General features: G+C 34.8%; 1 protein-coding gene across 2 annotated transcripts; it reads left to right on the top strand.

Annotated features, from left to right (window-relative positions):
• The first annotated feature begins 4,784 nt into the window (after positions 1-4,784).
• On the top strand, positions 4,785-18,601 carry LOC139188811 (ABC transporter C family member 2-like). Of its 2 annotated transcripts, none has more exons than XM_070806662.1 (28): positions 4,785-4,997; positions 5,706-6,127; positions 6,648-6,826; positions 6,993-7,032; positions 7,477-7,633; positions 8,045-8,159; positions 8,244-8,324; positions 8,453-8,477; positions 8,836-8,892; positions 9,490-9,555; positions 9,865-9,939; positions 10,714-10,821; positions 11,175-11,309; positions 11,543-11,649; positions 11,736-11,829; positions 12,115-12,282; positions 12,622-12,762; positions 13,066-13,266; positions 13,534-13,632; positions 13,732-13,884; positions 14,467-14,879; positions 15,113-15,293; positions 15,453-15,776; positions 15,956-16,712; positions 16,842-16,963; positions 17,108-17,353; positions 17,558-17,984; positions 18,108-18,601. In XM_070806662.1, the coding sequence occupies exons 2-28, from the start codon at positions 5,795-5,797 to the stop codon at positions 18,197-18,199; spliced, it is 4,896 nt and encodes a 1,631-aa protein (XP_070662763.1). In that variant the 5' UTR covers positions 4,785-4,997; positions 5,706-5,794; the 3' UTR covers positions 18,200-18,601. The 2 variants fall into 2 exon arrangements, with proteins under 2 accessions (XP_070662763.1, XP_070662765.1); XM_070806664.1 differs by having other exon boundaries at positions 4,985-5,199.
• The last annotated feature ends 1,213 nt before the right edge of the window (positions 18,602-19,814 follow it).

Here is a 19,814-nt window from a genome sequence, read left to right as displayed (position 1 = left end):
CATAAAATAGTGTGAACGATTCTTTTTGAACAAAGACAAAATCAACACAGCACTGTGTCTCTTCCATATGAATCAATGCTCAAAGATAAGTACTTGGTGTATTGTGTCTCATTTATAAGCGTACAAAAACATCCTCATCCCCCCTAGATATTCTCAACCTAAGCTAATTAAGATTTGTCTGATTTTTTTTAATACAACAATATATTTTAAATTAAAAGAAGGGTAAGAGTTCGGCTAAGCCACATAATAAGCAACATAATTTGGTATCGAATTAATCATTCACGAGATTCAAACCTAAGACCTCTCGTTTATAAGTGAAGATAAATACCACCAAACTATATTACAGAGTGACAAGAAATGTCAGATTTTAATCATAAAATTTAAATTTAAGAGAAATGCTAAGGAAACTTTCTAAAAAATGAGACTTTCCGCGGACTCTTTGTCGCCTCACAGTTTAACATTAATTCCCATACCCACATTATAAAATAGTGTAAAAAATAGGAGATGGTATAGATTCCCAGGTTGAGTCTTCTTAGCATTTCCCTTAAATTTAAATTTAATACCTTATGTGACACTTTGACATCTTTTAAAATTTTGTTCTCCACCCGATATGTCAAACTACACTACTATTTTAGGGAGTTGTTATTGACACTCCTAAATTATCATTTTACACTCCAAACTTTATGTATTTAAAAAATAAAAATACATTTTTGAGGAGTGCAAAATGATATTTTTAAAGTGACAATAACATTTCCTTATTTTATTATATTAAACTATTATAATAAATATTTGACAACAAAAAAATAATAATAAAATGTCTTTAATAATCAACTAAAAAAAAGATTTGAAGTTGCGGTCAATTTTGGCGGTAAAGGTGAAGGTTGCGAATCCTTGTCACGCAACATCAAATTTGGCTTTTCGGTTGGAAAACATTGTTGTGGTCCTATTTTACTATTAGTGCACCACATTAGATTTAACTTTTTGATTGAAAAACATTATTGTTGTACACCAAGGGGGTGGAGGAGTAGACTAAGCCTCACAATGGGCGAGTCATAATAATACGGTTCAAATTAACCGCATTTGGTAAGAATCGAATCTAAAACCTCTTACTTAGAAGTGAAGAGGAATATCACTATACCGCAATATTAAGTGACGACTGAGGTTTATGTTAAGAAGGAGATTCATCTCTCATGGTAAATTTCCTTCATCAAACAAGAATATATGGTGTTTGTTAAATTAAATTCCCAAGAAAAATTTTATTTGAACTCACATTTTGTATCTATACACTTAACTTACTTTTTAAACCAACATTTGATTTAATTATCTATTTAAACTTAAATTTAGTTCCTCAACTAACCTCACTTACGAAAAAATTATCATTACACCTTACTAAATCAATGAATTGTTGAACCAAAGCAAAAAGTCAATTAATTGTTAAAAAAATAATAAAGCAAAACTCTTTGAACGCCGTTGACGCAAACCAGATAGCAGAGTTGGCTTCTGCAACCAAATTTCTTAATTATTTTAATTTGGTTTTCTTTTTTAAGTTTGATTACAATTCTTTTCAATTTTTTAACAGGAAAACTAATGAAAAGAGTTTGAAAACTTTAAGTTTTAACAATAAGTACAAAAAAAGGTTAAAGTGAATAGTAACAAGATTGACTTTTTAGTGTAAAAATATGACTTTTCGTTAAAATAAACAGTAACACAAGTTTTTCGTTTAAGTTCAATTTTTTAACTTCATGAAACTTCTCGTTTTTAAAAATATTTTCTTTATGGTCAATAACTTCGTGGTTATATATTCAGTAGAGTTCCTCGTAGTTGGTTAATATTAATAATAAATAAACAAAATAAATCATGGAGCTGTGTTGGTGAAGCTATCTGTAAAAGAAGACTTTTAAGGGTTGGCCCTAGGGGACATAATTTAAAAGTGACTTTGAAGGCCGACTGAAGGCCGACCGAAGACGACTGATTCCTGCAAGTCATTCCTAGCAGTCTAACCAAACGTTCTACTCTTATTAGGAGGCAGACCCTCCTGTTTTGTCATTCTCATCCCCTTCTATTTGTACGGTGTCTGTCCTCCTGTTTTGTCCTTCTCATCTCCTCATATTTGTACGGTCACGGTTAAGTTACGTCAATATTTTATATTTTTATTATTTTTTGTCTTATTATATATATAAAAAAAATCAATATAAAATATCGACATGGCTTAACTGTGACCATACAAAATAAAAGAGGATGGAAATGGCACCCAAACAGGAGGCAGACAATTTGCCTCTGCCTCCCTACTCTTAAATATACTCATATATCATAAATTAAATTTCAACGTGACTTTATTAATACAAAATTGTGTCCAAACTTGGTCAACATGCACTTTCGACTTTGAGCTGGATGCAATTTTATTTAAATTATTTTTTTCGGTAGCGTGAAAAAAAGAAGAGAAAAGAAACACTAAGAAACAACTAATCTAGTTTTAGCGATTCCAGAGCAGTTAATTGAAAGAGTTTGAACTAAATGGGAATGAGGATTTGCAAGCTATTGAAAATCGATCTCGCTATTTAAACCTAACTTGGCTGACCCATCAACTGCAAAATTACGTTATTTATGAACATGCTGCAAATTGCAACTCCAATTTTGTATTGATATATGATGTGCAATTTTAATTTGGCTCTTTATGCTGCAAATTGAAACTCACATGATGTACTTTGACCCAAAAAACTGGTACACATCACACGTTTGCCCACTTTCTATTTCTGGTGGACTTTTTAGTCTTTTTGTTTTTGAGAGAACGACTTTCTGTCCGTTTGGTTTTTAGTTTTGGCTCCTACGTTCAGAAAGTTACAAATATGAATGGTCACTCGCCTCCTAGTATTTATCGATTTGTTCCTGTAGAGTTATCAACTTCTCTTTTTTAAATTTAATTTCAACCGTTTATTTTCTTAACTTTTATAATTAGCTGATTTTTTACGAACTTTAGTTTGGGCTAATTACCGCTATAACTATTTTGAATATTCAATTTTTCCCCTAGCGTTAGATTTTAAAAATTTTCATGTATCCAGTTTCCCATACTTTTTGCTTTCATACAGTTGTCATGCGTTGTCTACGTGATAAAGATGGATGAAATTTTTTAAAATCTAATATCTGAGTGAAATAGGCTATTTATAAAAGTTCAGGGGTTAATGACCAAAATTAATATTAAAAAAGTAAATTGGTTAATTATAAAAGTTCAGGAAGGTAATCGACAAAATTAAATTCAAGAAAAAAATTAACAACTCCATACAAGTTTCAGGAACAAATCAACAAGAGTTTACAGGTGATATTTGACACATGCTATGCCACAAATTTTCTTTGTATTATTAAATTATACAAAATAAACTGCCATTTTCGGACTACACAGTAGTGGATCAAAATTTATTTATTTTGTTGCAAATATGATTAGATTATTATTGGTTGGAATTGTTCTCCCCTTATAAGTTACAACAAGTTTATTTATGTATAAGAATAATAAACTAATTATAAAACTACATAATAATATCCGTAATTCAAAATTCTCAAAGAAATTTTGAATTATTAGTGAAAATTTCAAAATAAAATGACGACATAATAATCTACCTATAATTAAAGAATCATTAACCATATCACAAAAAGGTGCCTTTTCTCTCAACAAAAAGACAAAAATACCCTAATCTCTTTCCCACCTCCACATTATCATACACACACGAGAACAAAAGCCCAGATTTCCACATTATCCCCGCAACATAGGGAAAACCAAAACAATTATTTTGTACCACACAGTACAAATGTACCTATAAAAAATTGATAAATAGAGTAAATGATAAGAAAGAAGATTCTTTTTTAGGAAAACTAATGAAAAGAGCTTGAAAACTTTGAGTTTTAACGATAAGAACAAAATAAATAGTAAAGTGAATAGTATCATGATTGATTTTTTAGTGTAAAAATATGGTTTTTCGTTAAAGTGAAGAGTATCGCAGACTTTTTATTAAAACTCCTTTCTTTTTTTGGTAAAGAAGAAAGGAGACTCTATTGAAATGAATTTTCTATTGACTCACCTCGTGTTTTTGACGTAATTTTTTATAATGTGGGCACATGTGAGTTTTATTTTGAGAGTCTTCTTAACATTTCTTTGAAATGTTTTGCAGTACATGATAACTTAAATATTACAAGTACACTGGAATTAAAGTATATTTTTGTTCACCATCATATTTATTATTATTAAATGAGTTTGAATTATGAGATTTGTGTATATCTGCTATGGAGATTTCAAATTTAAACTCATCTAAAAACACTAAATATGATGGTGAACATCACATATTAATAATACAAACAACATAAATAGATTTTGTTTCTAATTAACAAATAACATCACGCCAACGACAAATTTTTTAGTGTGTTGAAAACATAGTTCGTAAATCAAATGTCATAATACAAGTGATTATAATTTTTTTTTTTGAAATATTCAACCACTTGTATTTTGATGCTAATATAGTGAGCCGTATTCCCGACACATTAAAAATTTCTTCACGATAATGGCATATTTTGTTGCAGCAAGAAAAACAAAATCCAGGAGGATCCTCGTTGTGGGGATCATGAAGATTTTACAATCACATCCGTTTATCGTACATGGTCAGAAATCATTGTAAATTTTTTATTTAAAATTAAATATAAACGTTACTGACAAAAATTAATCTTATAATATACGATGAACAGATATAATTAGAGAATTTCCAGATCGAGATAAAAAAGATCCGAAGAGGATCTCACTCAAACAAAATTATCTTTATCGTAATCGATGACGCATTAAGCCAAACCAAAGCATTTTTTTTTATTCCAATTTTTTTAATAATAAAGCCCATTTGATTTTTTAAATGACAAAATACTCTTGGTCTTCGACGCCTCCACAGCCTCAAAGAATTAGATACCAATTCCTTTCCATTAATTCCACAGGGAGCTACACACAAAGAAAAGGCACGAAAAAGGTAATCAAAATTTTCCATGAAAATTGGGATTGTTCTTATTCCATTTTCTCGGCATCCAAACAAGAGCTTTTGATTCTTTTGTTTTCCCCAAAAAATTTTCCTTTTTTGATCTGAGAAGGTTGTCAGCTGCTCGTTTGAATGCAGCGCTTTTGCTCTTTCAGTTTTTGTTTCTGGGGTTTTGAGTGCAAGACCAGTCTCTGAGGTGTTCAGTGCTTTTGAAATCTGAAAATTATGAATTCTGTATTTCTGAGTTTTGGTTTTTGGCTTAATAAATGCTTTATACGTTTCTGTAAGTTTGTTTTCTGAAGAAATTTCATTTTCTAGCTCGATTGTAGTCCTCTGTTTGGTTACTGAGAATTTGTACACTGCCAGAATAGATATTGAGTTTTGGTAACTGTAGAAAACAGAAAACTCCTCGTGAATTTCTGAAAATTTTGAAGTTGTATGGAAAGTTTGAACTTTTTCTTTGGATTTTTAAGAACGACGGTGCTTAGAAAAGTAGAATGCTTGAATGTTTTTATTTATTTTTTCATATTCTTTCGAGCCATAGTATTTTCTCGTGGATAAAAAGTTTAAGCTAGTAAGAAAAGTATGCCATTAATCTGAAAAGATGGAGTTTTTACTGTTTTTTATTTTACCCTTCAAAGAGATTTCATTGGTTCCTGGGTTTTTTTGTGTGGCTAAATTCAATTTTATCATATAATGCAGGAGTAGCTCACAGTGGGGACTGAGAGGTCCGAGTGATGGATTGTGTGCTTTAAAAGTGAATAATTCTTGTGAAAAAAGTGACGAAAAAGATGGGTTTTGAGCCTTTGGATTGGTATTGCCGCCCGGTACCCGGTGGGGTCTGGACAAGAGCAGTGGAGAATGCTTTTGGTGCATACACGCCGTGCGCGGTTGATTCTTTAGTTGTCTGCATTTCTCATTTGGTTGTTCTGGGCCTGTGCATTTATCGAATATGGCGGATCAAGAAGGATTTCAAAGCCCAGAGGTTCTGTTTGCAGTCCAAAGTTTACAATTATATGTTGGGTTTATTGGCTGCTTATTGCACCGCCGAGCCCTTGTTCCGCTTGATCATGGGAATTTCAGTGCTGAATTTAGATGGGCAGATTGGCCTTGCACCATTTGAGGTTGGTTTGTTGATTTGTTGTGTATTGTGAATTAATCGTTTAGCGTTTAGCTGCTCTATGTTGTGTTACCATAGTTAGCACAGACAAAGTTCTTTTTATGTTAAATTTACAAATAAATGAAGTGAATTAAAGAAACCAGTGTTTTCATTTATCAGATGTAGGGTAATTTGGTAGTCCTCACCCATTAAGTAAAGTGACAAAAGAAACCAAGGTTTTGTACTTGGAACTAAAGAAAATTTCAGCTGTCAAGTTCCCAAAATTTCTGAGGAGATATCAAGTTTAACAAATCACGAACTGTGATCAATTCAAATGCAATGAAATTAGGGGCTTTACACTTAAAAACTCAGTTAGCTTTAGACCATAGGATTAGCATTTTGCACATGTGAGTATCATTAACCTGCACATTTTATTTTTCTGGATAAGGAACAAACTGTCAAGGGAGAAGAAAGTGTACAAAAACAAACTTTCTGTAAGATTACACTCATATGCCTGATATTTTAGTTTCATCTTTTCTTGGCAGGTATTTTCGCTGATATTAGAGGCCATTACTTGGTGCTCTATGCTGGTAATGATTGGTGTGGAAACTAAGATCTATATCCGTGAGGTCCGTTGGTTTGTTAGATTTGCAGTAATTTATACTTTAGTGGGGGATTCCGTGATGCTGAATCTTGTTCTTTCACTGAGGGACTTATACCACAGGTTTGTGTGTCTGTTTACCTAAAACTGGTTCTGCCTTACCAATAATTGATTTGACTGTTTATATTTTCAAAGTTTTTGTTTCTGTTTTATATCACTCTGCTAGTACATTTTGGAGGTTTTTGGTTGTGCAAGACAAACTGACAATCTTCCTGTGTAACCCTTGCAGATCTGTACTATATTTGTACATCAGTGAAGTTGTTGCCCAGGTTTGTTGGCTTGTTTTTTGCTTTTAACCTTAATTTTCGCTGGTTATGCTTTTGTTTCCTCTTCTGTCCTACTTTTTGTAATTTTGTCACACAATGTTTAGGCTATTCTTCTTAAAAGTAGTGAAATAGTGTTTAAGCAGTCTAATTTGCCTAGTCATCCTGCACTGCCCCGTGGCACATACATTGTGTATGCTGTTGGTCTAACATAGGTACAAATTATTTAGTAAAAACAGATGGGAAGTATGTTTAAATTAAAAAAAAGGTGGGAATCAGAAGCCTTTCTGTTTTTTTATAAGAAACCAAAACTCAATAAAAAGAGAAACAAAGAACAAAAGGTGGGAAACTCTACTACTGTTTGTTATTATAGGTTGCTATTTTTATGTTTGATTAGACTGCATATCGAATGTCAAATTATTTTATATATGTATTTTCACTCTGATGTAGGGTTTGTTTGGAATACTTTTGCTTCTGTATATTCCAAGATTGGTCGATTATCCTGGTTATACTCCAATCCGTACTGAATCAATTGATGATGCTGCATATGAAGAACTTCCTGGAGGAGAGCAAATATGTCCTGAGAGGCATGCAAACATATTGTCAAGTATGTAAATAATTTTGATAAGATCCTAATACTTGACATTTAAGAAAATTTATAGAGAATTAAATGCTGATAGAGCTAGTGTGATTGTTAGTGAATTAATTCTGTTTTGTACGTATGCCAACTTTAATGTGGTCTACTGAAGCATCATAAAATGCTTTTGTTAAAGGTGATTTCTTTGTTGTTTGACAGCTGTGCTACTGTTTCATGTAGTTAACTTTGATTCAAATCTATTTCAATCTATTTTATTCCTAGTTTTTTTTTCCCTCGCTATTTGTTTTTGGCTTGCTAATTTTGCATGATGCAAAGACAAAGGATATAGAGTATAGACCATTCATAATATTCTGAAGACTGCACTGAACCCTCTTTCCATGGCTTATTTCTCAACTCATATCTTGGTTGTGTTTTTATCAGGAATGTTGTTTTCATGGGTGAATCCCCTTATGAAGCTAGGCTATCAAAGACCCATTACAGAGAAAGATGTCTGGAAATTGGATACTTGGGATCGTACTGAAACACTGAACAATAAGTGTGTGCTTGTTATTTTCAAATTGGTTTCCACTTAAACTAGTACATCATGGTTTTCATCATAATTCTTTTACTGGCTTTCCAGGTTCCAAGCATGTTGGGCTCAGGAACGTCGAAAGCCTAAACCATGGCTTTTAAGAGCATTGAACTCTAGCCTTGGTGGAAGGTAATATTTTCATGACCCATGGCTTAGATGTGAATCTTCTTCACTTTATTGTCATTACTTCCCTTCCACGTCCTATGCAGTCCTATATGTACATACTTCTCATTCATATTTTATTGTGCTCTTTATAGGTTTTGGTTTGGAGGCTTTTGGAAGGTAATTAGCTCGTTCTTCAGAATTGCTTATGTTTGGTAATAGTCTGCAAAGTTTGATACACGTAATAGTACGCAAAGGTCATTACACTCATATTTCACTAATTGGAATAGTATATGTTTTTAAATTTTTAATCAACACGTACTGCTCTTTGTCATTGTTGTTTTACTTTTTACTTTTTATTGGATTGTGTTGCTAGTTTAGTAGTTTTTAGTCCAGCATACATGCTAGTCACATTGTTCAGGTAGTTGTCCGACATATGAAGAGTTATTTTCTATTTTCTATCTGAAAAGTTTTGCATGGTAAAGTTGAACGCTTTGATTGCTATAACTTATTTTATTGTTTTGTTGACAACGTGTAGATCGGGAATGATCTTTCCCAATTTGTGGGGCCGCTTATTTTGAATCATCTCTTACAGGTTTGTGTTTATACCCTTCCCTTTTCTATGTTGTCCGTCTCTGGTACTAATTATTTTAATATGCAAATCAGTAGGGATAAGGATATTGATGATTGGGCCCGTATGAGGGCTGTTTTTTAATTTAACTTGTGCTAGTCAAGCATTCCTGAATTCTGTGTATTTTGGTCATGAAATTGTTGTTGAAACACTGATAACTAATTTGAAGTGACTAGGAAATAAAGAAAAGAAAACAACGATGAGACTTCAATGACCCAAAAGTTGTAGTCACTGTAATGTTAGATTAGGTTTATCCTAACCTTCTCCAGGTGTGTTAATTCTGTAATGTTAGATAGATTAGGTTTATCCTAACCTTCTCCAGGTGTGTTAATTCTGTAATGTTAGATTAGCTTTAACCTTACTTTCTCCAGGTGTGTTAATTTTGTGGATACCGATCCATGATGCATTATTCTTTGTTTTTTATTTTGAAACTTAAGTTACTGGTGTGTCACAATTCCTGCGTATCTCTGAAATCAGATATAGTGTATCAGAGTCCTGTAAATTGATCCTTTATTGTAATTATCATAATCCTTCTTTTATTTAATCTGAAATTGTCTGCAGTCTATGCAACGAGGGGATCCAGCATGGATTGGTTACATCTATGCCTTCTTAATATTTGCTGGAGTGGTATGATATAAGTCCTCTGTTTTGTATTTACGTCATTTCCAATACATAGATTGTTTTGCACAGCTACCCTTTAGTATCACACATATGGGCATAGTCTTGCTGCATTATCAATTTCAAGGGATGTTGCAGTTACCCTGCTTGGTGAATTGACAAAAATTGCTTACCTAATATAACCTGCTCCCTCTTTTCTTGAAGTTCCTGTTTTTCCCTAAGAAACTTCCATTATCCACTAGCTGGTGTTTGAACCCGGGAACTTATCTTACATCTTTTTTTTTTTTTTTTTAATGAGAGGATGTACCTTGCTTTCAGGTTGGTGGGGTGTTATGTGAAGCTCAGTATTTTCAGAATGTCATGCGCGTTGGCTTCCGGCTTCGGTCAACCTTGGTATTTTGGTTTTACCTTTTCCAACCCCGTTTTAATGCTATTAACCGTATTCTAATTTATGTTTGTATTTTACCATGTTTATAATATCATCAGTGTCATTCTGTTGCCAAATTATACTGTTATTTAAGAGAAGCCACTTTGTCGAGGAATTTTAACAAAGTTCCATCTATGCTCATTTTTACGTTGAAGGATATTAATATAGTAAGGGTGAATCAGTAATAAACAATCATTTCAAATTAAAAATATAAGAAAAATGCTCCAACATTTTTACTCCCACCACTCTCCCTCCCAGTATAACTTTTGTTTCACATTCATGGCATGTGTGAGATTTAGCAACCAATGCAAGTCTATCAGTTTGTGGGTCCCTTTAATTGGTCATGGTCCCTGGGTGAGTGAGGATTGGAATTTTACAGTAGATTCTTAGCTCAGGGATGTCTATAGATGTTTGGTTTTGATAGGGCAAGGTTTTTGGTTTGAATCATGGAATGCCAAACTCAAAAACAATTTTACTATGCTATTTACTGGGGGCTTGCGACATTTAGCTGGTTAATTAGGAGTTCTTGAGAGGGTTAAGGTCTTGTTACTTTTCTATGTTTGGTGTCGGGTTTGTTTTTAGTGTTTTATGTTGAGGGGTTAGCTAGTTGTATGGTCTTCTGATTGGTCTAATAATGTGGGGAAGTATTGAACTCATAATTTTATGAAGGTATGCAAGACTTGCTAATAATCTTGATATATCATTTTGTGAAGCATGATTCTATACATTTCTTATTTTAGGTTGCTGCTGTATTTCGGAAATCCTTAAGGCTGACTCATGAAGCAAGAAAGAAGTTTGCCTCTGGGAAGATAACCAACTTGATGACAACTGATGCTGAAGCACTTCAGGTACACACTCTGAACAGTTTTTGCATGTGTCCTAAAAATTATCTTTTGAAAGTGAAATGAATTGTTTAATTAGAGATTACTATAGCAATTTCCTGAAGTCAGACAATAGTAAAACCCTGAATGTGCGATTGGAGCCACACTTCTCTGGACACTTTAATCTCAGAACATGAGAAGTTTTCTTTTTCTACTTATTATCTACTCAAAATTCGTTTCAATTGAGATTTGGGTTCATCTCATCCTTTTCAAAATATATACAGGTGGTACCAAACAACTTTAGTGTACTAATCATTTTGTGCTATTATTTGTGAAGTTGTTTTGGTTGGTTGGTTAATTTGTTTTTGTTCCTTGCACAGCAAATATCCCAATCTCTTCATACTTTGTGGTCAGCTCCATTTCGTATCATTATCTCCATGGTTCTTCTTTATCAGCAATTGGGGGTTGCTTCACTACTTGGTGCCCTCATGTTAGTTCTTTTGTTCCCCCTACAGGTAAAATAGTTGTTCCATTTGATTTTGCTTGTTTTGCATAAAAACTATGTTAATATGCTTTAGTTATACCTAAAAGAATCCTGACTAGTGACTACATTACTATCACAATGGAGTCTGCCTGTCTGTGCTGAGTAGATAGTAACTACACTACAGTTTTATATTTTCCACCTTATATATGTTTAGATATCCTTTCAATTTAATGTGTCCTGATCTTTGTGATTTACTTGGGACAGACATTTGTGATCAGCAAAATGCAGAAATTGTCCAAGGAGGGGTTACAGCGTACAGACAAAAGAATTGGTCTGATGAATGAAATTTTGGCAGCAATGGACACTGTGAAGTATGACTCAATTTTGGTGACATGCCTATATATGTTAGGGGGATTTATATGTACTGTTTTTCATTGTGTATTTTCAAATGGCTCAGATGTTATGCATGGGAGAGTAGTTTCCAATCCAAGGTGCATAGTGTTCGAAATGATGAGTTGTTCTGGTTTCGAAAAGCATCACTGCTGGGAGCGGTATGGCAATTTTTTTCTGAAATTTTGTTTTCTTACCATATCCACTCATTTGATGTAAATTCTTCTCATTTCTCTTGTTTTGAAGGTTTTCATTCCTATAAGAAAATCTCTTCTGATTTCATATAATCATGACATGCCATCAGAATGCTACAGTTGATCACTGAAGTAGGCATTTTGCATGATCTTGTATCAATCATGATCATGTGCATATCCAAATTCCTTGAGATAGATGTTACGAACGTCAACTTTTTTTTTTTTTTACTGACTCTTTCCCTTGTTTTGCAGTGCAATGGATTTATACTAAATAGCACCCCAGTTATAGTCACTGTGATTTCATTTGGATTGTTCACTTTTCTTGGTGGGGATCTTACACCTGCAAGGGCATTTACTTCACTTTCTCTGTTCGCTGTGCTTCGGTTTCCCCTATTCATGCTTCCTAATATAATAACCCAGGTTCGACTTCTTTCCTGGTACCAAAAAATGATAATATTTTCCTCAAAACATTTATTGTGGTTCAAACTTTAGGTTATTCTTGAAGATGTTTTTTTTTGGGTAGTGTGATGTATATGCAAGAATATTTCAGTGTTTTATATCCTGTTGGTTCTTTTCTGAATACAATTCTTGCCAATACTTTGAATAAGCAGTTTAAAAATATGTTAGCCTCTTCAGCATTAAGTACTCTCTTTCAATTTCTTGTAAATCATCAAATAAAGTTCTTTGTCTGCCAACTTTGTGAACTTCTTACATGTTTTCTTCTATTACTTAATTTCTAGTATTACTTTACTTTTGCAGGTGGTTAATGCTAATGTATCCTTAAAGCGCCTAGAGGAGCTACTTTTAGCTGAAGAGAGAGTTCTTCTGCCAAACCCTCCTCTTGATCCAGGACTGCCGGCCATCTCAATTAAGAATGGATACTTTTCTTGGGACTCAAAGGTCTAATTGATAATGTTTCTTTAGTTTCTCTGTGGCTGTGATGAATATGTTCATCGCACATTTGATTCATGATTTCCTATATGTGTTCATGTATATAGTCAAGTTGTGCATTTTTGTTGCAGGCTTGAGGTCAGCTTTTATCTCTGGTGTCCAATTTTAGCTTTCATAGTGCTTACATCATATAAGTTTGTGTGTATTGTAGAAGGATTCTGTAAATAAGTAATCTAGTGCTTGAACAAGCTTAGAAGTATTTTGCATTTTCTCTGTGAAACAAACAGACCTGAAATATATGTTTTCCTTCAGGCAGAGAAGCCCACACTGACGGATGTTAATTTGGATATCCCTGTTGGGAGCTTGGTAGCAATTGTTGGCAGTACTGGTGAAGGAAAGACATCGCTTATATCTGCAATGCTTGGGGAGCTTCCTTCTGTAGCAGAATCAAGTGTTGTAACGAGAGGAATGGTTGCTTATGTTCCACAAGTTTCATGGATTTTTAATGCAACCGTAAGTTTAGAGCATCCCCATTTTTTTGTATTTATTTACGTCTTTCTGAAGTAGGTGTTTGATTTTTTGCATTTATTTACTGTTTCTGTGAATCTGGAAATTCTTGTGATTGAAATGTGCTGGCTCAAATAGTACTTGTTCTTGTTATCAAGGTAATTTAGTTGGAGACAGTGCCCTGGGACATGATTTAACCTTGAGTAGTAAATTAATTACAAGGCAATCTACTTGCTCATGCAAATGGGTCACTTTCTGAATTTATGTTTTCAGGTACGTGACAACATTTTATTTGGATCATACTTTGACTCTGGAAGATATGAGAAGGCAATAGATGTGACTGCATTGAGGCATGACCTTGACTTATTGCCTGTAAGTGCTCTATCGTGTTAGTTCTTACAGTGCTTTTTGCAAACTTCCGATGCTACCTAGTAATTTGTGGGCCTAAATTTCTCACTTGTTTCACTGTAGGGTGGTGATCTGACCGAGATTGGTGAAAGAGGAGTGAATATTAGTGGTGGGCAGAAGCAAAGAGTCTCTATGGCTAGAGCTGTCTACTCCAACTCTGATGTTTACATTTTTGATGATCCCTTGAGTGCTCTGGATGCTCACGTGGCTCGACAGGTTACTATTTTACATCTAACTTAAGTTATTCACTTCAAGAGTTCGGTTATCCTTATTGCTCCTACATTCTAATTTTAAATATAAAAAATAATCTATGATCTATTGTTTAGCATGTCTTTTGTCATCTCCACAAACATGTTCTTGGTAAGTTATCAGTATTTCAGATACTAGGTTGAATCTTTGTATTGTCAGAGTTAATTGGACTTACCCACATAGGCATACCTTTATTTAAGCATTTGTGTTCGCGGGAAAAGGCTTTGTTGGAAAAGGCTTTGTTGTTGTTGTTGTTGTTGTGTTCGCGGATCATAATCACATTAATTTTGACAAATTCGTATTTAAGTCCTGTGATTCTACTAGTATGGTTCTATCTTCCTTATATTTCTGCTGTAAAGCGTATGGATATTTTATTGAAAAGATGTGCAATGACTTAGTAGTAAATACACGCTGGTTTATCTTGTCTTTTGCATTTTCCTAATTATGTTATTTATTTCTACACTTGCAAGCCCTATCTCTGGCTGCTGAAAATTGGTTATTAATTATTCTTTTGTATAGTCGTGTAACATTTCTTATGTATCATACCAGGTTTTTGATAAATGTATCAGGGGAGAATTGAGAGAGAAAACCAGGGTTCTTGTTACAAATCAGCTACATTTCCTTTCGCAAGTTGATAGAATCATCCTGGTCCATGAAGGTATGGTGAAAGAGGAGGGAACATTTGAAGAGCTTTCCAATAATGGCACGCTGTTCAAAAGGCTAATGGAAAATGCGGGAAAAATGGAAGAATATGAAGAAGAAGAAAAAGAAGATGGTGGAACCATTGATCAAAACAGTGAAACGATGGAGCATAGTGCCTCTTCAAAACCTATTGTTAATGGGATGGTTAATGGTATACCAAAAAGTACAAGCCAAGCAAATAAACCAAAAGAAGGAAAATCTGTTCTTATCAAACAAGAAGAAAGGGAAACAGGCGTTGTTAGCTTGAAAGTTTTGGCGAGGTAAATCAGATTTTCAATAACAAAATTTCAGTATCCCCTTGAATTTCCCTAGTACTCTGGTACATTGAGTCATCCCTTAATTCTTAAGAAATCTTGGTCTCGGAGGTGTTTATCGTCAATATGACTTCTTTTGCACATACATTGTGAGAGGGACTACAACTAAGTGCTAGTCGCACATTACCTAGGTATTGAATGCTTACAAGTCTTGTAAATTTTCAATTTATCTTATCCAGGTATAAGGATGCGTTAGGAGGCTTGTGGGTGGTTATGATACTCTTTATGTGCTATATTTCATCTGAGGTTCTACGAGTTTCAAGTAGCACATGGTTGAGCCATTGGACTGATCAAGGCATGACAGGGAATTATAACCCCGGTTTCTACAACATGATCTATGCACTTCTATCATTTGGTCAGGTAAGAACACAGTTATACAGCAGTTGCTTTAAGTTAGGTGTTAAAATTTGTGTGAACTATCTTGTGGAAGATTTTGCATCGAATTCTACTGAGAAGCTTGAATCACTTTTACCACCTTGTTTCTTGTGATGAAAATCCATCTACATTTCTTGGTTTCAGGTTTTGGTGACACTGGCAAACTCTTATTGGTTGATTACTTCTAGTCTTTATGCTGCTAGGAGGTTGCATGAGGCCATGCTTAACTCTATATTAAGAGCTCCAATGGTCTTCTTCCAAACCAATCCCCTTGGACGGATCATAAATAGATTTGCAAAGGATCTTGGAGACATTGATCGGAATGTTGCTCCATTTGTGAATATGTTTCTTGGCCAAGTCTCTCAGCTCCTTTCTACCTTCATCTTGATAGGGATCGTGAGCACTATGTCCTTGTGGGCCATTATGCCACTTCTTGTTTTGTTTTATGCAGCCTATCTCTACTATCAGGTACATGATTCTTACATGTTTGATATGCTTTTGGAGTCACCCTTAACTTACGGTTACTAGGTTTCATGTACTTAGCCTGTTGTATTATTGTGTTGGTGTGTTGGTCACTTTGGTATCGCTTTTTTTATTTGCACTCTGTATTGTCTAATATCCTCTATTTTCTCTCTCTATTGGGGTAGAGCACGGCTCGTGAGGTAAAGCGCCTGGACTCCATCAGCAGATCCCCTGTTTATGCACAATTTGGTGAAGCACTGAATGGTTTAGCAACTATTCGTGCATACAAGGCTTATGATCGGATGGCAGACATTAATGGAAAATCTGTGGACAACAATATCAGATTCACACTGGTGAACATGAGTGGAAACCGCTGGCTTGGAATTCGTTTGGAAACATTGGGAGGTCTCATGATATGGTTTACGGCTACCTTTGCTGTTATGCAAAACGGAAGGGCAGAGAACCAGCAGGAGTTTGCATCCACTATGGGTCTCCTTCTCAGTTATGCACTTAATATTACAAGTTTATTGACTGCTGTTCTGAGACTTGCAAGTCTGGCTGAGAATAGCTTAAATGCTGTTGAGCGGGTTGGTACATATATAGAGTTGCCTGCAGAGGGTCCAGCTGTAATTGAGAGCAACCGCCCCCCTCCAGCATGGCCTTCATCTGGATCTATTAAGTTTGAGAATGTTGTTCTACGTTATAGACCTGAACTTCCTCCAGTTTTACATGAGTTGTCTTTCACAATTTCTCCAACTGACAAGGTTGGAATTGTTGGAAGGACTGGTGCAGGAAAGTCCAGCATGATAAATGCATTATTTCGGATTGTTGAATTAGAAAGAGGAAGAATTTTGATTGATGATTATGATATCGCTAAGTTTGGACTGACAGATCTACGTAAAGTTCTTGGTATCATACCTCAGTCACCAGTTCTCTTTTCAGGTACATGCAAACGGTGACCTAGGAAGCTATAATATTAGTCAGAAGCAGTAAGAAGTTGATATGTTTTAGTTGACAACACCTAATAAAGTACGTTTGTTCTAATGATCCTTTTTTTTTTGTTTTTCTTAGGAACTGTGAGGTTTAATCTCGATCCTTTTCAAGAGCACAATGATGCTGACCTCTGGGAAGCTTTAGAGAGGGCACATCTGAAGGATGCCATCAGGAGGAATTCTTTGGGATTAGATGCTGAGGTATACGCTCAACTTCGCTTGATGTGATTTCGGTCTTATTGTATATAGGTTCTTCCTCATTTAGAGGTTACTCAAGGGGTGGTAAAGAAGTCATATCCTTAATGCAATAGTGTCTTAATTCTCTCTTACTTGTGATATGTCAAGGTCTCGGAGGCAGGAGATAATTTCAGTGTTGGACAGCGACAATTATTAAGTCTTGCCCGAGCATTGTTGCGAAGATCAAAGATTCTTGTTCTTGATGAAGCGACTGCAGCTGTTGATGTCAGAACTGACGCTCTTATTCAAAAAACTATTCGTGAAGAATTTAAGTCATGTACAATGCTTATTATTGCTCATCGTCTAAATACCATTATTGACTGCGACCGAATCCTTCTGCTTGATGCTGGCCGGGTATGCTTCAATCAGAGTTAGTTATCATTCATTGTTTTATTTTCTGCTTATTTTTTACTACCAGTGTGGAGAGGTTATGAATTCTGTCTTATGGTATCCATATTGCGAATTTGAGTCAATTATACTCGAGAGCTCTTGGCAGCTTTTGAACTTAAAAGCTTTTAAGTCGTTTTCTTTTTTGTTGATCACTTTTTGTGCTTCTAGGTTCGAGAATTTGATACACCAGAGCGCCTGTTGTCTAACGAAGGAAGCGCTTTCTCTAAAATGGTCCAAAGTACGGGCTCAGCGAATGCTCAATATTTACGAAGCTTGGTACTTGGAGGGGAAGGAGAAAACAGGTTGGCGAGAGAAGAAAACAGACAAATAGATGGGCAGAGGAGATGGCTGGCCTCTTCTCGCTGGGCTGCGGCTGCTCAGTTTGCTGTAGCTGTGAGCCTTAGTTCATCCCAGAATGACCTTCAAAGGTTGGAAATTGAAGACGAGAACAGCATCCTCAAGAAGACAAAGGATGCAGTGATAACACTCCGAGGAGTTTTGGAAGGAAAGCATGATAAAGAGATCGAAGAGTCTCTTGAACAAAACCAGATCTCTAGAGATGGGTGGTGGTCAGCTCTCTACAAAATGGTTGAAGGTACCGTGTGACTCCAGTTGCTTTCGCGACCCAAATTATTTCCACAATCAGAATTAATATATTCTGGATGAATGTTTTCGTCTGTTTACAAAATCTGACCGCGTTTAACGATTTTTTCTCCAGGTCTTGCTGTGATGAGCAGGTTGGCTAGGAACCGGCTTCATCAAACAGAAAATGTTGGCGACAGAATTGACTGGGACCATGCTGACATGTAGGAAAACCTTCTCTGGCTTGGTGAAGGCAGTTTCATGCTACTAATCGTTACCGCTTTAGCTTCTACATACTGCAATTTTTCCGGTGGATTTTATATTGTGAGGGTGGTAGTCACAGGACATTCTAAGCTGTCCTGCTCGGGTCTCGGATATGGCAATAAATTGGTCCGTTGTGAAATTCATACACGGGAAAACTTCCGAGGACGATCTGGTGTTTCAGATCGCCATTTTCTGTTGTGTTAATTTCGACGACAGACAAATCCTTGATATGGATTGTCCAGTGTCAACGAACGGTAAGCTGTAAAACTGCTTATGCTTGTAGATGTAGTTACCTAATGCAGTGACTCAAATGTTGTGTAGGATAATTACTGTCTATAACAATTGTCCATTTTCTGGGTTCGAAAACTTAAACTCCAAGCATTATATTCCTGCTAAGTGGATTGAAAAAGAGATTGTTATATTAGAAATCACTTAATTTCAGTCGATTTTTAAAATAAAGCGATGTATTTCTGATGGACAATGGAAAGGAAAATAATTTACGCGCTTTCTTTTACGTTTCTATTTTTTTTTAACCGTTATAATGAACAAATCAAAGAAAAATGAAGGACTAGGAGGATTAAGAGAGATGTGAAGAAGGTGACGTAGTCTACTTTAGTTAACATATTTTGGAAAATAATTTTCAGGCACCTTTTTATCCTTTTTATCCTTTCTTGTTTATTTTGTAATTTAATTTTCAATTATTTAATTCAAAAGCTCTAGTGGAACAAGTCTCCAATCATTACGTACTAATTCTCAGGCTTTGAGGTCATTTCTAATTGAATGGGCCAAACATAGGTTCGTCTAGATTATAGTTTCGTAAAAAATTATTTTTAAATGAACAGTGTCAGATTATACTTATACACCGTCTCTAACCGAAGGAGTTAAATATAGTCCCTTCAATAATTTATTGATTTTAAGTTTATACTTTGAATTTGTTGTTTAATTTAATAAAACTACCATTGAATGTTTTTATATCTAGTCGTTGAATTTAAATTAATTATTGCATCATAAGAGTTGTCCTAAAAAGGGCTGATAGGTGGCCTACACTGTCTCCAACCTGATGCGCCTTCACCCAAATAATGGTTTATTGGGCTAGTAGAATTATAGCTCAGGCTACCCAGTCATCTATTGAAGATTAGTTTTTTGACATTTCAAACTATTTTTTGACTGTTGGAGCTTTAGCCTCTCTATTGGAAATGACCTCAGCTCCATAGTCAAGCGTCGTAACTATAACATTCCCTAGCGCCTATATAATTGTTTGCATCTCTCTATCTCTTTGATCATATATGTTACGCAATAAAAAAAAAGAAAGAAGAAGATATACAAGTGTTTAAATTCAAGATTTTGTTCTATGATAAAAAAAAAAACTAATGAAAATAGCTTGAAAACTTTGAGTTTTAACAATAACGAAAAAATAAAGGGTAAAATGAATAGTACCAAATTTGACTTTTTAGTGTAAAAATATGATTTTTCGTTAAAATAAACAGTACCACGAATTTTCCGTTAAAACTCTCAACAAAAAAGTTTTATATCTTATGGAGAACTTTTTCTGAGAAGTCACGGCACTCATCAGATTCCA

This window comes from Malus domestica, chromosome 10, assembly GCF_042453785.1.
Source record: "Malus domestica chromosome 10, GDT2T_hap1".
NCBI classification, from domain to species: domain Eukaryota; kingdom Viridiplantae; phylum Streptophyta; class Magnoliopsida; order Rosales; family Rosaceae; genus Malus; species Malus domestica.
The sequence above is the reverse complement of the archived record's forward strand: the minus strand, read 5'-3'. Positions and strand labels throughout refer to the sequence as shown.